The sequence below is a fragment of the Schistocerca americana genome, chromosome 1, assembly GCF_021461395.2.
Source record: "Schistocerca americana isolate TAMUIC-IGC-003095 chromosome 1, iqSchAmer2.1, whole genome shotgun sequence".
NCBI lineage: Eukaryota > Metazoa > Arthropoda > Insecta > Orthoptera > Acrididae > Schistocerca > Schistocerca americana.
The window spans coordinates 39,434,192-39,452,268 of record NC_060119.1 but is presented as its reverse complement, the minus strand read 5'-3'; the positions used below and the strand labels follow the sequence as shown (position 1 = coordinate 39,452,268).

Sequence of the window (18,077 nt, the reverse complement as noted above, 5' to 3'; positions counted from 1 at the left end):
TATCTCCTCTCGATGACGCGTTCGGGAGGAAGAGGTCCAAGCACAGGTAAGAGATTTCACATCCCGCAATTTTTATGGGGAAGTGTCGACCATTGGGCATCCCATAAAAGAACAACACAACGATATAAAATGCTCTGTAGATCGGCAAAGGGAATCGATTGAATAGCTGGCCGAAGAAGAGAGACTGCGGCCTTGGCAGCTATGTCAGCCACCTCATTTCCACAGATACCAACATGTCCCGGGAGACAGAGGAATGCAACCGAGATGCCCCCCAGGTGAAAGAAGCACGGACAGTCCTGAATCTGGTGGACCAGACGGTGGACAGGGTAGAGAGCTTGGAGACTGACGAGAGAGCTGAGAGAATCTGAACAGATAACATACTGTATCCGCTGATGTTGGCGAATGTATTGGACAGCCTGGAGAACAGCGTAAAGCTCCGCAGTATAAGCCGAACACTAGTTGGGAAGCCGAAATAAATTGGGGGTGTCGCCAACAATATAGGCACTCCCTACACCTAAAGATGTTTTTGAACCATCTGTGTAAATAAATGTGGCTTCCTTCATTTGTGCATATAGAGCAGCAAATGCCCAATGATAAACAAGTGAAGGGGTACCATCCTTGGCTAATTGACAAAGGTCAATCTGATCTGGGGACGGAGCCAAGGTGGTGCTGTACCCCAAGTCGTCAAGAAGGTTTTAGGAAAGTGGAAGGAAAGAGAATGGAGCAGTTGACGGAAGCGGACTCCCGGTGGTAGTAGGGAGGAAGGGCAGCCTGCATACCCTACATCCAAGGAGGCATCGAAAAAAATGTCATGGGCTGGATTAGCAGGCATAGAAGAGAAATTGCTAGCATAACGTCTTAGAAGGATAGATCGCCGATCGGACAGCAAAGGTTCAGCAGCCTCAGCATAAAGGCTTTCCACAGGGCTGGTGTAAAAAGCTCCAGACACTAAATGTAATCCATGGTGGTGGATAGTCGAGACGACGAAGAATAGACGGCCGAGCAGAGGAGTAAACTGTGATTCCATAGTCCAATTTCGAGTGAACTAAGGCGCGATAGAGGCAGAGAAGGACCACTCGGTCCGCTCCCCAGGAGGTACCATTCAGGACACGGAGGGTGTTGAGGGATCGCAGACAGCGAGCACGAAAAATAGGAAACGTGGGAGGACCAGCACAGTTTTCTGTCAAACATAAGACCCAAGAATTTAGTGACGTCCGAAAACGGAAGGTTGACAGGTCCTAGATGTGAGGAGGGTGGAAGAAACTCCATACGTCGCCAAAAATTAACACAAACGGTCTTACTGGGAGAAAAACGGAAGCCGGTTTCGGTGCTCCAAGGATGGATGCGATCGAGACATCCTTGAAGACGACGTTCAAGAAGTATGGTCCGTTGAGAGCTGTAGTAGATCACAAAATCATCCACAAAGAGGGAGTCCGAGACATCAGAAAGGTGACAATCCATAATTGGATTTATGGCAATGGCAAACAGTACAACACTTAGCACAGAGCTCTGGGGTACTCCGTTTTCTTGGGAGAAAGTACAAGAGAGAGTAGTGTTCACCCGCACTCTGAATGTGCACTCTGCCATAAATTTGCGAAGAAAAAGGGGCAGCCGACCTCGAAAGCCCCAAGAGAACAGTGTACAGAGGATGCCTGTCCTCCAACAGGTATCGTATGCTCTCTCCAGATCAAAAAATATTGCTACTGTTTGGCGTTACCGGAGAAAATTGTTAATGATGTAAGTGGAGAGAGCAACAAGATGGTCAACTGCAGAAAAATGCTTTCAGAAACCGCACTTCGGCTGCACATTTCTATGGGAGAAACGCTGGTGGGTAATTTGATGAGTTTGAATTCTCAGCTAAGTGTTGACCCAATGAGTTAGAAATTCCGACGGGGTCCACTATTGCATCATGCACGACAGTGAGCCCAGAGACTGGGGAGAAACTAGGCGCGCCAGATAACCGTCGAATTCGACTCCAAACTTCCGAGGAGGGAGTAAATGTGTTCAATGATCTAGTAAAGAAGTCCCAGCCTGCCTTCTTGCTATCGCGGGTGACGCGACGGCATCGCGCACGGAACTGCTTATAGCGGATACAGTTGGCCAAAGTAGGATGGTGGCAGAAAACACGAAGAGCATGTCGCCGCTCACGTATTGCGCTACGGCATGCCTCGTTCCACCAAAGAACTGGGGTGTGCCAGACAATTCGGAGGTGCATGGTATTGAACGTTCCGCAGCTGTAAGAATAACGTCTGTGATATGTGTGACCTCATCGTCAACGCTGGGATAGTGACTGTAATCTAATGTCGCTAGAGACGAAAAAAGTGTCCAATCGGCTTCGCCAAACTTACAGTGTCACACGCGCATATATGGCAGTTGAGGCTGCAGTCTAAAGACACATGGAAAGTGGTCACTCGAGTGAGTATCATCAAGGGTGAACCATTCAAAGCACCGAGCTAGGTGGAACAGTACCGACCGAAAGGTCCAAATGAGAGAAATTGGTCGTGGAGGCAGACGAAAATGTAGGGTCTGCAGTGTTGAGGCAAACTAGATCCGCTTGGTGGAAAATGTGTAGTAATAGTGAGCCACGTGGACAAGGATGTGGAGATCCCGAAATCGGGTGGTGGGCATTGAAGTCCCCAACCAGCAAATAGAGGGTGGAAGCTGACGAAGAAGATGAAGGAGATCAGCTCGGTCCATTGGCGTGGACGATGGAATGTATACAGTACAAAGAGAAAAGGTATATCCAGAAAGGGAAAGACTGACAGCGACAACTTGGAAGGAAGTGTTTAAGGGGATTGGGTGATAATGGAGAGTATCATGGAGAACAATCATGAGTCCTCCATTTGCTGGAGTGCCTTCAACAGAAGGGAGATCAAATCGGACATACTGAAAATGGGGGAGAACAAAGTGGTCATGGGGACGCAGCTTTGTTTCCTGAAGACAGAAGATGACCGGCGAGTAGGATCGTAAGAGGATTGACAATTCATCCCGATTGGCTCGAATGCCGCAGATATTCCAGTGGATAATGGACATAGGGTGAACAGAAAATGGAAGAATGTGAGCAATATTGCCGTCAACTCAACGACTGCTCAGAGCTTGTGACTGACAACATGGAGTGGCATTCAGCTGAAGGCAGAAGATACTGATCCATAGGTTGCTCAGGAGCAGCTCCTGCCACCAGCGATCGGCCGGTCGATCAGCCTCCAGCAGTGCGCCGCGGCGACACATAGGACAGCCGAGTGCAATTTCCGACAGGTGGCGCAGTAGATGAGACACGCCTTGGCGGACAAGGAGATGAACTGGGTTTCTTATTAGCCTTCTTGGGAACATGATGTTTAGATGAAAGAGGAACCGATGGTTGAAAAGTTGGGGTACATCAAAAATCTTCACGCGTAATCTCTTTTTTCGAAATCCTGGTGTCTGACTTTTGGGCTCGAGATTTAGCAGAACACGATGAAGGGTGAGCCTTACAGTGGGCAGGCGAAAGTGGTGAGGTTGAACAGGTGATCCTCATGCTGTCTGATCTGACAACCGTGGTACTAAGGGTGAGGTCACAAGTCTGAGTGGCCCCCTCATTTCTTGGCCGAGGAGAAGCAAGGACAGTGCTGTATTTTCCTGTCTGAGGCATGGTGGGCTGTCAACTGGCAAATAATTTTCGAGCAGCAAAGGTCAACACCTTTCCCTTCACTCTCATTTCCTGAATGAGTCTTTAAAAATGGGGCAATCTCGAGAGGAAGCAGTGTGGTCACCCATACAGTTGATGCAGTGAGGGGATGGAGGTGGACAAGCACCCTCATGGGCATCCTTGCCACAAGTAACACATTTGGCCAGATTCGAACAGGACTGGCTGGTGTGATTGAACCGCTGACACTGATAGCAACGCGTAGTGTTTGGGACATAAGGGCAGACAGATATTATCTCATAGCCTGCTTTGATTTTCGATGGGAGTTGAACTTTGTCAGATGTCAAGAAGACGTTGTGGGTTGGAATGGTGTTCGTGTCAACCCTTTTCACAACTCTATGAACAGCCATAACGCCTTGTCAGACAGGTAGTACTGAATTTCTTCGTCAAACAATCCATCGAGGGAGCGTGTATTAACGACTCCATGTGATGAATTTAAAGTGCGGTGCACTTCAACCCGGACAGGGAAGATGTGGAGCATTGAAGTACGCAGCAATTTTTGTGCCTGGAGGGCACTGACTGTTTCTAACAACAGGGTGCCATTCCGTAATTTGGAACAAGACTTTACAGGACCTGCAATTGCGTTGACACCTTTCTGAATAATGAAAGGGTTGACCGTGGAGAAGTCGTGACCTTCGTCAGACTGAGAAACAGCAGGGAACTGTGGCAAGATGGAAGAACTGACTGTGGCTGAGACTCAGTGAACTTACACTTGTGAGCAGACATAGTGGAAAGTGAGGAAACCATTGCGGAAGAATCCCCCATGATTACCGGCGTCTCCAATGGCGCGCTCCTCCCTTGTGGGGGTCCTCTCTGAGGGCACTCCCGCCTTAGGTGATTGTTCACACCTCAGGGCACACCTCCCAACAAACGGATAGAGGGACCAATCGGCACTTTTGGAAGGTATCAGCTCGGGTAATCATCCCTCCCTGGGCCTGGCCATTACCAGGGGGTACGTACGTGTCCTACCTGTCTACCCGGGGTGGGGAATTACGCGTTAACCCATCACCGGCTACACACAAGAATGCGTGGGTCGGCCTTCAGACACGCACAGGGAGGAAGAAAGAGAAAGGGAAAGAAAAGAAGAGAAGTCTCAAACGCCACAGCAGAGGAAAGGGTAAAGAGAAGGGGTAAGGAAAATAGAAGGACAAAGGAAGGATGAAGACATAGAAGCAAGGAAGGCAGAGAATGCGGTACATTTACGAGTGTCCGTCTCCGGACGTAGGCACAAACCATCCTCCCAGATGGGGAGAAAGGGAAGGAAAGAGCCAGGGGTGAAGGGGAGGGGGGGGGGGGGCGAAGATGGGGGATGCGGAAGGATGCGGAAAGGGAAGGTATGCAGCCAGGAAAGGAAGGAAGGCCATATTAGCTCGGGGTCCCGTGCTCGCTATGCACGTATCCACAAAAGAGTTGTGGACCCCCTGGGGGGTTACCTATAGGTGATGTTCACTGACTGAAAGTAAAAAAAATTATTCCTCTCTTTAGGTGATATTAGCAACATTCATAAGAAAGACAGAAATGTAAGTTGAAGTTTAGAAATGGAGGAATACTCTCAGAGCCCACAATCTGAGTGGCTCACCTCTTGTGCAGATATAGGAGGTCACATAAATGGGGATGTCACACAGGGAGGTGGTCAAAGACTGCAATAGAAGAAGTGTTTTGTCCAATCTCTAGTTGTGATTTTTTATAAATATATGATTTTCATGGCCCCATAAGGTGTGACCCCAAGCCTGGTGCCACAAATGTGAAACATTTTTGGCACAAACTGGTGAGTTTCCCTTTAGTTTCAATAAACAGGCAAAATCAAATTAATGCAATTTTTTCTGTAAGTAATGCTACTGTTCCAGATTCATAAATAAATAAATAAATAAATAAATAAGGGTGAAGAATGACACAAAGAATAAAATGTTAAATATAGTTTTGCATTTGGTAATTTGACACAGTTGAAGCTAGTTTCAATGAAATATACCATGTAGAAAATTATGTACACAAAAATGAATATTTTAATGTGATTAACACACGACAGCTTACATGGTAATCTACAGAACTCCATACTTACATGGATTGTTTCTCCACGATGCAGTGAGTACTGAATTGTGCCAGTTGCTGCTGTATTCCACCATTCCAGTTAGGGAAGTTAAGATCTCAAATCATCACTTCAATCTGGCACTGTTAAGCTGAAGTTAACTACTCATATTCCTGTGTGAACCTGTCATTCTCTGTGACTGCATGCACCACTTTTTGAATATGCTTGTGCTGCACCATTGCCTGCATTAGCTTGCAAAGGCAGTGGTAATTAGTGATTATGTCAAGGACATAAACTTCTTGTTGGACTTTCCCATGAAGACATCTGCAAGAAACAAAATGGTCACAATTTTTAACTCTGTGTTACAATTGATGAACAGAGGCAAAAGTGCTACAGCACAAGCCGACAGTTAACATTATTTTGCATTTTTAGCACCCTCACGGAAAAGTGAGGGAGATAGCTCCAGAGTGATTTGTGTCTCCAACTGTGATCAGGGCAACACACTTGATGTACATAATTTAACATGCCTGTCAACATGCCTTAGAACATCACTTTGAGTTCAGATAAGTTGCCCATGTTCCTTTGTGGGAAGACAAGTTGTAAGCACAGGGAAACAGGTGTACACCAAAGCTGCAGCATTGTAACATTCAACCACTTTCTTGACACAAAAACAGTGATGATCTAACACTTGGTAGTTGCCACACAATGGACAACCCAACTGGTAACCAAAGCTTATGTACTGAGGCTCTCAAATACTTTGACAGGAATGTGAGAAGGAGTTGCGATATCTGCAGTGACACAGATGGTACACAGCACACATTATTGCATCTATAAATCTACAAGTTGGGTAAAATAAAACTGGTCTGAGATACACTCACAGTAGGAGTGTCACAGGATTGACCTGATGGTAATATACTGCTGTGCTCGAAGAATTGAATAAGTCACTTACAACAGCTCTGCCTGAGGACTATCAGATATTTAGTTTCCCACAATCTTCATGTGCCCTGGTACTGAGCAGATTGAATCCTACTCCCCAGTAGTTTCAGTTGAGGATGGAATGCTGGATTAACTGATTTACTGTGTTCAAATGTTGGACAGAGTGAAGATCACTCAGATTCCAATATAAAAGAAATTTAGCAATGGAAGATAGGCTCATGTGCTCCAGAGACCACAAAACTGAACTTACATATACTCTTGGTCCTCACACAAAAATGTCAGAAAATACCACATTAAAGCAGAAGCAATACCACAATCTCTGCTGTGAAGCACTGAATCTAAAATAACATTGAGTGTCTGCCGTATCCAGGGTAGCAGATGGTTAGAACACTGGATTTGGGGTTATAAATGCTCTACACAAGCTGACTCAAAGCATACACTACAGACAGATCCTTAACAGAATTGTGATTCATGGACGGTTGGAGAAATGCAGCCAGAGATGGATGAGCAACAGTATGGCATGCAGATGAAGTTGGAGGTGTGAGGAACATTGTGCTTGTTGCACCAAGAGGAGCTGCAACTGGATGGTGAGTACTGGTTCCCTGACCTCAGCACAGAGATGTGCAATCAGTCTGGTCCTACAAGCACCCATGGCCAGCCAAATCTCCTCATGGGGGAATGTGCCAACTATCTTCGAAGATGAGGCCTCAACAATCAATACACGGTACACACAGTCGAGCCACAAAAGCATAAGGCCAGATAAATCTCGAACAGACCTGCCCTGTCCACTGTCTAAGAACTTGGCTAAGGCACTTGATGATATTCAGTACCTAGAGTGTTCTGGTTTGTAGACTTCTGAGGTGCAGCAACTGTGACAATAGGAGTAGAAAATGAGGTCCAGGAAAATCAACGAGTCTCTAAAATGTAGGATGGTGTCCCTCATATGCAAGACAGGTAAAATAAAAATGGAAAAAAAGAAGCACACACACACATTCACACTCACTCACATCAAATAGAAAGCCCATCTTTGCAGCCCACCCCTCTATAAGACTGCTACAGATGTGTGTGTGTGTTCCCACATTTGAGGAGGAACAGAAAACATCAAAATTGTCTACAATTAAGGAGCAGTGTACAGAACACATTATCGTAGATGTGATACTGTTTGTGGCTACGGCAAAGAGGGTTAACACTTTAAACACTGTCCAGGGAGACACCACTCTGATAATAATGATCTGGCAGCGATTTACTGACTTGGATCCTTGGAAATGGCTGAGACAGGATAGACCACATAAAGATGGGGAGGTAGACACAAAATCCCTACTGATGCAGTTGCGCAAAATACAGTGTTTCCAAGCAGTATCTTACACCTTACTGATATAATTTTCTTTTTTTGTTTTAGGGCGCAAAACTGCTATGGTCATTAGCGCCCGGTCCGTGACTTAGGAAACAGTAAAAAACCTAAAATGGAACCCAGCAGCAATAGGAACGAAAGTCATAAAATTGGAGAAACTAAATGCAGAAGGAATGCTTAAAAATCGACCACAGGAAGGGGTTGGTTGTCCCCAAAAAAAGCTCCAAATGACTGACGACATTTCACTGGCACTAAAACTCGAGAACGCGATCGGCTGAGCGCGTGTCATCTGCTAATATCGACGATATATCAAGCGACAGCTGTAGATGGGAGCATAACGGATTAAAATAGGGGCACTCAATTAAAAGGTGTCTTACCGTCCACAGCTGAGAGCAGTGAGGACAGAGTGGGGGACGATCACCGCTTGAAAGATGTTGATAGCTAAAAAGACAGTGCCCTATCCGGAGTCTAGTTAAATTTACCTCCTCCCAAAGACACGTTCGGGAGGAAGAGGTCCAAGCACAAGGAAGAGCTTTCACGTCCCGCAATTTATTATGGGGAAGTGTCGACCAATGGGCGTGCCATAAAAGAACAACTCGACGACATAAAACGCTCCGTAGATCGGCGAAGGGAATCGATTGAATAGCTGGCCGAAGAAGAGAGACTGCAGCCTTGGCTGCAATATCGGCCGCCTCATTTCCACAGATACCAGCGTGTCCCGGGAGCCACAGGAACGCCACCGAGACGCCCCCCAGGTGGAGCAAGCGCAGACAGTCCTGAATCCAGTGGACCAGAGGGTGCACAGGGTAAAGAGCTTGGAGACTGAGGAGAGAGCTGAGAGAATCTGAGCAGATAACATACTGTATCCGCTGATGGCGGCGGATGTAGTGGACAGCCTGGAGAATAGCGTAAAGCTCTGCAGTATAAACCGAACACTGGTCGGGAAGCCGAAAGTGATTTGGGGTGTCACCAACAATATAGGCACTCCCTACATCTAACGATGTTTTCGAGCCATCGGTGCAAATAAATGTGGCTTCCATCATTTGTGCACATAGAGCAGCAAATGCCCGACGATGAACAAGTGAAGAGGTACCATCCTTGGGAAATCGACAAAGGTCACGGAGCAGGCAGATCTGGGGACAGAGCCAAGGCGGTGCTGTACCCAAACTTGTCAAGATGGTTTTAGGAAAGCGGAAGGAAAGAGAATGGAGCAGTTGACGGAAGCGGACTCCCTATGGTAGTAGGGAGGAGGGGCGGCCTTCATACCCTACATCAAAGGAGGCGTCGAAAAAAATGTCATGGCCTGGATTAGCAGGCATGGAAGACAGATGGCTAGCATAACGACTCAGAAGGACTGCTCGCCGATTAACAGCGTAGGTTCAGCAGTCTCAGCGTAAAGGCTTTCCACAGGGCTGGTGTAAAAAGCTCCAGACACTAAATGTAATCCACGGTGGTGGATAGAGTCGAGACGACGAAGAATAGACGGCCGAGCAGAGGAGTAGACTATGCTTCCATAGTCCAATTTCGAGCGCACTAAGGTGCGATAGAGTCGGAGAAGGACCACTCGGTCCGCTCCCCAGGAGGTACCATTCAGGACACGGAGGGTGTTGAGGGATCGCAGACACCGAGCGCGAAAGATAGGAAGCGTGGGAGGACCAGCACAGTTTTCTGTCAAACATAAGACCCAAGAATTTAGCGACGTCTGAAAACGGAAGGTTGACAGGTCCTAGATGTGAGATGGGTGGAAGAAACTCCTTACGTCGCCAAAAATTAACACAAACGGTCTTACTGGGAGAAAAACGGAAGCCGGTTTCGGTGCTCCAAGGATGGATGCGATCGAGACATCCTTGAAGACGACGTTCAAGAAGTATGGTCCGTTGAGAGCTGTAGTAGATCACAAAATCATCCACAAAGAGGGAGTCCGAGACATCAGAAAGGTGACAATCCATAATTGGATTTATGGCAATGGCAAACAGTACAACACTTAGCACAGAGCTCTGGGGTACTCCGTTTTCTTGGGAGAAAGTACAAGAGAGAGTAGTGTTCACCCGCACTCTGAATGTGCACTCTGCCATAAATTCGCGAAGAAAAAGGGGCAGCCGACCTCGAAAGCCCCAAGAGAACAGTGTACAGAGGATGCCTGTCCTCCAACAGGTATCGTATGCTCTCTCCAGATCAAAAAATATTGCTACTGTTTGGCGTTACCGGAGAAAATTGTTAATGATGTAAGTGGAGAGAGCAACAAGATGGTCAACTGCAGAAAAATGCTTTCAGAAACCGCACTTCGGCTGCACATTTCTACGGGAGAAACGCTGGTGGTTTCCATGCTCCAAGAGTGGAGGCAATCGAGACATGCTTGAAGACGACGCTCTAGAAGGTTGGTCCGTTGAGAGCTGTAGTAGATCGCAAAATCGTCCACAAAGAGGGAGCCCAAGGCATCAGGAAGGAGACAATCCATAATTGGAGTTATGGCAATGGCAAACAGTACAACACTCAGCATGGAGCCCTGGGGTACCGCGTTTTCTTGGGAGAAGGTACGGGAGAGAGTAATGTTCACCCGCACTCTGAATGTGCTCTCTGCCATAAATTTGCGAAGAAAAAGGGGTAGCCGACCTCGAAAGCCACAAGAGAACATTGTGCGGAGGATGCCTGTCCTCCAACAGGTATTGTATGCTCTCTCCAGATCAAAAAATATTGCTACCGTTTGGCGTTCCTGGAGAAAATTGTTCATGATATAAGTGGAGAGAGAGCAACAACATGGTCAACTGCAGAACGATGCTTTCGGAATCCGCGTATGGCAGGTGTTAAAAGACTGCGGGATTCCAGCCTCCAAGCTAATCGGTAATTCAACATACGCTCCAAAACCTGACATACACTACTCGTGAGAGAAATGGTGCGATAGCTAGAGGGGAGATGTTTGTCCTTTCCAGGTTTCGGAACAGGAACGACGATAGCTTCCCGCCATCATCTGGGAAAAGTACTGTCGGTCCAAATTCGATTTTAAAGGCGAAGGAGGTAACGCAGACTATGGGTTGATAAATGCAGCAACATTTGGACGTGGATACCATCGGGTCCTGGGGCGGAGGAGCGAGAAGAAGAGAGCCCATGTTGGAGTTCCTGCATGGAGAAAACAGTTATGTAGCTTTCGCGATTTTGAGAGGAGAAAGCGAAAGGTTGCACTTCCGATGCACGTTTCTTCGAGAGAAACGCTGGCGGGTAATTTGAAGAGCTCGAAATCTCAGCAAAGCGCTGACTCAATGAGTTACAAATTGCGACAGAGTCCACTAATGTATCATGCGCGACTGTGAGCCCAGAGACCGGGGAGTAACTAGGCGCGCCTTAGAACCTTTGAAGCCGACTCCAAACTTCCGAGGAGGTGTTAAATAAGCTAATAAAGAATTTCCAGCTTGCCTTCTTGCTATCGCGAATGACACGACGGCTTCACGCACGGAACTGCTTATAGCGGATACAGTTGGCCAAAGTAGGATGGTGGCAGAAAACGCGAACAGCACGTCTCCGCTCACGTAATGCGTCACGACATGCCTCGTTCCACCAAGTAACTGGGGGGTGCCGGGGCAATTCGGAGGTGCGTGGTATTGAACATTCCGCAGCTGTAAGAATAATGTCTGTAATATGTGTGACCTCATCGTCGACGCTGGGAAAGTGACTGTCATCGAATGTCGCTAGAGACGAAAAAAGTGTCCAATCGGCTTGGGCAAACTTCCAGTGTCACGGGCGCATATATGTCAGTTGAGGCTGCAGTCTAAGGACATATGGAAAGTGGTCACTCTAGTGTGTATCATCAAGGGCGAAACATTCGAAGCGCCGAGCTAGCGGAACAGTACCGACCGCAAGGTCCAAATGAGAGAAATTTTGTCGTGGAGGCAGCGAAAACTATAGGGACCCCAGTGTTGAGACAAACTAGATCCACTTGGTGGAAGACGTCTAGCAATAGTGAGCCACGTGGACAAGGATGTGGAGATCCCCAAAGCGGGTGGTGGGCATTGAAGTCCCCAACCAGCAAATAGGGGGGTGGAAGCTGACCAAGAAGATGAAGGAGATCAGCTCGTGCCATTGGTGTGGACTATGGAATGTATACAGTACAAGGAGAGAACGTGTATCCAGAAAGGAAAGACGGACGGCGACAGCTTGGAAGGAAGTGTTTAAGGGGATTGACTGATAATGGAATCATGGAGAAGAATCGCAAGTCCTCCGTGGGCTGGAGTGCCTTCAACAGAGGGGAGATCATATCGGACGGACTGAAAATGAGGGAGAACAAAGCGGTCATGGGGACGCAGCTTTGTTTCCTGAAGACATAAGATGACCGGCGAGTAGGATCATAAGGTGATCGACAATTCATCTCAATTGGCTCGAATGCCGTGGATATTCCAGTGGATAATGAACATAGGGTGAACAGAAAATGGAGGAATGTGACCAAAGTTGCTGTCATCTCAACGACTGCTCAGAGCTTGCGACCGACAGCATGGAATGGCATTCAGCCGAAGGAAGAAGATCCCGATCCATAGGTTGTTCAGGAGCAGCACCTGCCACCAGCGATGGGCCGGTTGATCGGCCGCCAGTTGTGCACCTCGGCGACACAGAAGACGGCAGAGTGCAATTTCTGACAGGTGGTGCTGTAGATAGGACACGCCTTGGCGGAGAAGGAGATGAACTGGGTTTCTTTGTAGCCTTCTTGGAATTATGATGTTTAGAAGAAGGAATAACCGATGGTTGTGAAGTTGGGGTACATAAAAAATCTTCTCGCGTAAGCTCTTTTTTTGAAGTCTTGGTGTCTGACTTTTGGGCTCGAGATTTAGCAGAACCCGATGAAGGGTGGGCCATAGAGTGGGCCGGCGAAAGTGGTGAGGTTGAACGGGCGACCTTTGCGCTGGCCGATCTGACAACCATGGTACTAAAGGTGAAGTCGCAAGTCTGTGTGGCCGCCTCCTTTGTTGGCTGAGGAAAAGGAAGGACAGTGCTGTATTTTCCTGTCTGAGGCACGGTGGGCTCTCGACTGGCGAATAATTTTCGAGCAGCAAATGTCAACACCTTTCCCTTCACTCTGATTTCCTGGATGAGCTTTTCGTCTTTAAAAACGGGGCAATCTCGAGAGGAAGCAGTGTGGTCACCCATACAGTTGATGCAGCGAGGGGATGGAGGTGGAGAAGCACCCTCATGGGCATCCTTGCCACACGTAACACATTTGCCCGGATTGGAACAGGACTGGCGGGTGTGATTGAACCGCTGACACCGATAGCAAAGCGTAGGGTTTGGGACGTAAGGGCGAATGGTAATTATCTCATAGCCTGCTTTGATTTTCGATGGCAGTTGAACGTTGTCAAATGTCAAGAAGACAGTGCAGGTTCGAATGAGGTTCATGTCAACCCTTTTCATAACTCTATGAACAGCCGTTACGCCGTGGTCAGACAGGTAGTGCTGAATTTCTTCGTCAGACAATCCTTTAAGGGAGCGTGTATAAACGACTCCACGTGATGAATTTAAAGTGTGGTGCGCTTCAACCCGGACAGGGAAGGTGTGGAGCATTGAAGTACGCAGCAATTTTTGTGCCTGGAGGGCACTGACTGTTTCTAACAACAGGGTGCCATTCCGTAATTTGGAACAAGACTTTACAGGACCTGCAATTGCGTCGACACCTTTCTGAATAATTTAAGGATTGACCGTGGAGAAGTCGTGACCTTCGTCAGACCGAGAAACAGCAAGGAACTGTGGCAACGATGGAAGAACTGACTGTGGCTGAGACTCAGTGAACTTACGCTTGTGAGCAGACATAGTGGAAGGTGAGGAAACCATTGCAGAAGATTCACCATGATTACCGGCATCTCCGATGGCGCGCTCCTCCCTTGTGGGGGTCTTCTCTGAGGGCACTCCCGCCTTAGGTGATTGTTCACACCTCAGGGCACACCTCCCAACAAACGGATGGAGGGACCAATCGGCACTTTCGGAAGGTATCGGCTCGGGTAATCACCCATCCCTGGGCCTGGCCGTTACCAGGGGGTACGTACATGTCCTACCTGTCTACCCGGGGTGGGGAATTACGCGTTAACCCATCACCGGCTACGCACAAAAATGCGTGGTTCGGCCTTCAGACAAGCACAGGGAGGAAGAAAGAGAAAGAGAAAGAAAAGAAGAGAAGTCTCAAATGCCGCAGCGGAGAAAAGGGTAAAGAGAAGAGGTAAGGAAAAGAGAAGGACAAAGGAAGGATGAAGACATAGAAGCAAGGAAGGCAGAGAATGCGGTACATTTACGAGTGTCCGTCTCCGGACGTAGGCACAAACCATCCTCCCAGACGGGGAGGAAGGGAAGGAAAGACCCAGAGGTGAGGGGGAGTGAGGGTGAAGATGGGGGATGGGGAAGGATGCGGAAAGGGAAGGTATGCAGCCCGGAAAGGAAGGAAGGCCATATTAGCTCGGGGTCCCGTGCTTGCTACACATGTATCCACAAAAGAGTTGTGGACCCCCTGGGGCGGCCCTAACTGATATTGAAGAATATGTCAATAGAGTGATGTTTACGTAGGAAGGACTATTGAATAGCTGCCCTTAACAGTGTCAGTTGGTCCATGGTTCACCAAAATCTATGGAAGCCACAGTGAGAGAGGTTAAGGGGAACCCTGTTCTCTACAAACCAGACCATATGACATTTAAACTTTCACTCTAGTGTCTTTCCTAGACAGCTCGTTAAGGCAATACTCTGATAACTACTGGGACAGGTGTGATCCATTCCTCGTTTCAAAAGAGGTATCAAAAGTGCCTTCTCCAGGGAATTGGGGAAGTTGCCACTCTGCCATATTAGAGTAAAATATTCGATGTGGATTTCCATTGATGCTGTTGGAAAATCTTGAAGCAAACTATACCAGATTTGGTTGTGACTGGGTGCAGTTGCCCAAGTCTCAGACATTACTGATTCCAGCAGCCACATGGAGATAGTGTAGTTTTAAGGCTCGTAACTTTTGGATCTCAAGACTAATTTTCCTGTCTCTACAGATGCACTGTACTGATAAAATAACAGATCCTGGCTAGCAGTGGCAGCAGTTTTTGCAAAATGTTCTCCCAGTATCTGAGCCATATATGCAGGTGGTGTTTGGAGACACTTCTGTTTCAGTACTGCCGCTATTGGTAAATGATTGTGTGTATGTGAAATCATATAGATGCCTTCCTATACTTTCATAGAACAAGTGGAATGATGTATAGAGTCCTGGATGCTTGCCATGACATTTCCTTGCCCTCCTTAATTATTAATCAAGCCTCAGTTACTGCAACTTGTCAGACTATGACGTTGTCTGCTATAGGGAAGTATTTAATTTGACAATGAGCTTGTAATATCTCTTTATATTCTACTAATTATCCCTGCACAATTTTATGAGTGAATTATGTTTCCTACTTGACCATCTATATACTCTCAGAATCGATGCACAAAGTAGTACAGTACTATTGCTATTCCGCGAGCGCATCATTACTCTTTGTAACATTCTCTCTGGTGTGTGTTGAGAGGACTTCTAGGATCTTCTCCATGCTGAATAGCCACATTGAATAATTGTAATTTTGCTATCGAGATTACTGGAAGAATGAGATCTGAAATATATTGCATGCTAATCAAGAGAATATATACTGAGCATTTACATCAAAGGTGTGTAAGGAATTTAATTATATATGCATTCTCTAATCAAAATTTGCACGGATGTGTCATTTTGCTGGTAATCAGAAGGGAACTTCCGATGAATTGGAAATCAACCTGCAGTTATTAGATCCAAGAGCTCCATTATTTAATTGGATAATTAAACTCTACCAAAGCAAACTTTCCACTTGCTCTGAGGTTTCCCGACTGACTACACAATGCAAGAAAACCAAGACATTTTATTTACACAGGATTGCAGATCGCTTTGAATCATCAAGGCTGCAGACATGGAGAGTCATCGTCTGATTCTGATTAAGCAAGTAAAGCTTAATTATAACTTTCCTGAGCGACTGTGATATGGCTGCTCATGAATGAGATAATGAATAAAATACTAATAACTAACTTTCCTCCTCACCAGCAACCAGTATAAACACAATAATAATCATATTGGCGCCAGTGTGAAAGGTATCTTTCATTGTTCTATAACACACGTATTTTCTGTTTCATGGTATTCTATGAGAACGAGCTGGAACTAAGCTGCAGAGATATTCTGTGCCGACGGGGAAGTGTTGCCGGCAGCAAAGGTTGCCGGCAGCAAAGGTTGCCGGCAGCAAAGGTTGCCGGCAGCAAAGGTTGCCGGCAGCAAAGGTTGCCGGCAGCAAAGGTTGCCGGCAGCAAAGGTTGCCGGCAGCAAAGGTTGCCGGCAGCAAAGGTTGCCGGCAGCAAAGGTTGCCGGCAGCAAAGGTTGCCGGCAGCAAAGGTTGCCGGCAGCAAAGGTTGCCGGCAGCAAAGGTTGCCGGCAGCAAAGGTTGCCGGCAGCAAAGGTTGCCGGCAGGAAAGGTTGCCGGCAGGAAAGGTTGCCGGCAGGAAAGGTTGCCAGCAGGAAAGGTTGCCGGCAGGAAAGGTTGCCGGCAGGAAAGGTTGCCGGCAGGAAAGGTTGCCGGCAGGAAAGGTTGCCGGCAGGAAAGGTTGCCGGCAGGAAAGGTTGCCGGCAGGAAAGGTTGCCGGCAGGAAAGGTTGCCGACAGGAAAGGTTGCCGACAGGAAAGGTTGCCGACAGGAAAGGTTGCCGACAGGAAAGGTTGCCGACAGGAAAGGTTGCCGACAGGAAAGGTTGCCGACAGGAAAGGTTGCCGACAGGAAAGGTTGCCGACAGGAAAGGTTGCCGACAGGAAAGGTTGCCGACAGGAAAGGTTGCCGACAGGAAAGGTTGCCGACAGGAAAGGTTGCCGACAGGAAAGGTTGCCGACAGGAAAGGTTGCCGACAGGAAAGGTTGCCGACAGGAAAGGTTGCCGACAGGAAAGGTTGCCGACAGGAAAGGTTGCCGACAGGAAAGGTTGCCGACAGGAAAGGTTGCCGACAGGAAAGGTTGCCGACAGGAAAGGTTGCCGACAGGAAAGGTTGCCGACAGGAAAGGTTGCCGACAGGAAAGGTTGCCGACAGGAAAGGTTGCCGACAGGAAAGGTTGCCGACAGGAAAGGTTGCCGACAGGAAAGGTTCACTTCTTTGACTCGAATGAAACTGGTAACTATGTAATGTCTCTTTTTTTAAATTTTGATGTCAAATGTAAGTGCCAGGATCAACAGTGATCCTTTTGCCATTTTACTGAGGCTCAATTAAATTCACAATGTGTCTCAATTTATTTAAAAATCAATCTGCTCCAAGTTAAGTTGCCAAAGGGAAAGTTTTGTCTGTATGCATAAAACTATATACAGAAGTAGTAGTCAGAATATGAAAGCAGATGCAGCAGACAAAGATCATTACTCTAATAGAATAAGAGAGAATTAATGTTTAATGATCAGCTAATAATTCTTGGTCATAAAATTACAAATCTGCTAGGAAAATAACTTTAATTGGTCAGTGGAATGCATGTCACATTTAAATTATGTCACATATCAAGGTAGAACTTGGTCATTTCAGCTGTCTGTGGGGAAAACACACACACACACACACACACACACACACACACACACACACACACACACACACACACACACAAATGGTTCATAGAAAATACACGTTAGCATGGATATCCTAATATATCACAGTATCACTTATTAGGACTTGCTATCTGGTAACTGGCTTCATCCATATATTTCTGTTAAGAGGTTTGTCAACTTTGTGAAGTGATCTGGTGATCTAATTGTAATTATACTCAGTGGGCAGCTTATCTCACATGTGTGAGAGACAAGTCAAGTGAAAACTGTGTCCGCATCGTCTGTTATTTTACCCCGTTCCACATATAAAATGCAGCCTATTATGTGAAATAAATGGGACTGTCTAAATTTCTTTATTCCCAAGAAATATAAACCTGGTACTCAAATACCCAGGTCAAGTTGAAACCTCATTCTGAATTACAAGCTGCTTGAAGGCAGTAACAATGGAAAGTGCTATAAACAGCATCTGGAAAACAGAAATCTTCCCATGTAACAGGCAAATAATTGGAGACA

At 46.9% G+C, this 18,077-nt stretch overlaps 1 protein-coding gene across 1 annotated transcript; it reads left to right on the top strand.

The window, feature by feature from the left end:
- The first annotated feature begins 16,132 nt into the window (after positions 1-16,132).
- On the top strand, positions 16,133-17,137 carry LOC124596074 (endo-1,4-beta-xylanase B-like). Its single transcript, XM_047135101.1, has one exon. It carries the CDS (start codon positions 16,133-16,135, stop codon positions 17,135-17,137), a length of 1,005 nt encoding a protein of 334 aa, XP_046991057.1.
- The last annotated feature ends 940 nt before the right edge of the window (positions 17,138-18,077 follow it).

Coding starts and splice junctions, on each gene's coding strand:
- LOC124596074 (XM_047135101.1), top strand. CDS start 16,133: ATGGTATTCTATGAGAACGAGCTGGAACTAAGCTGCAGAGATATTCTG.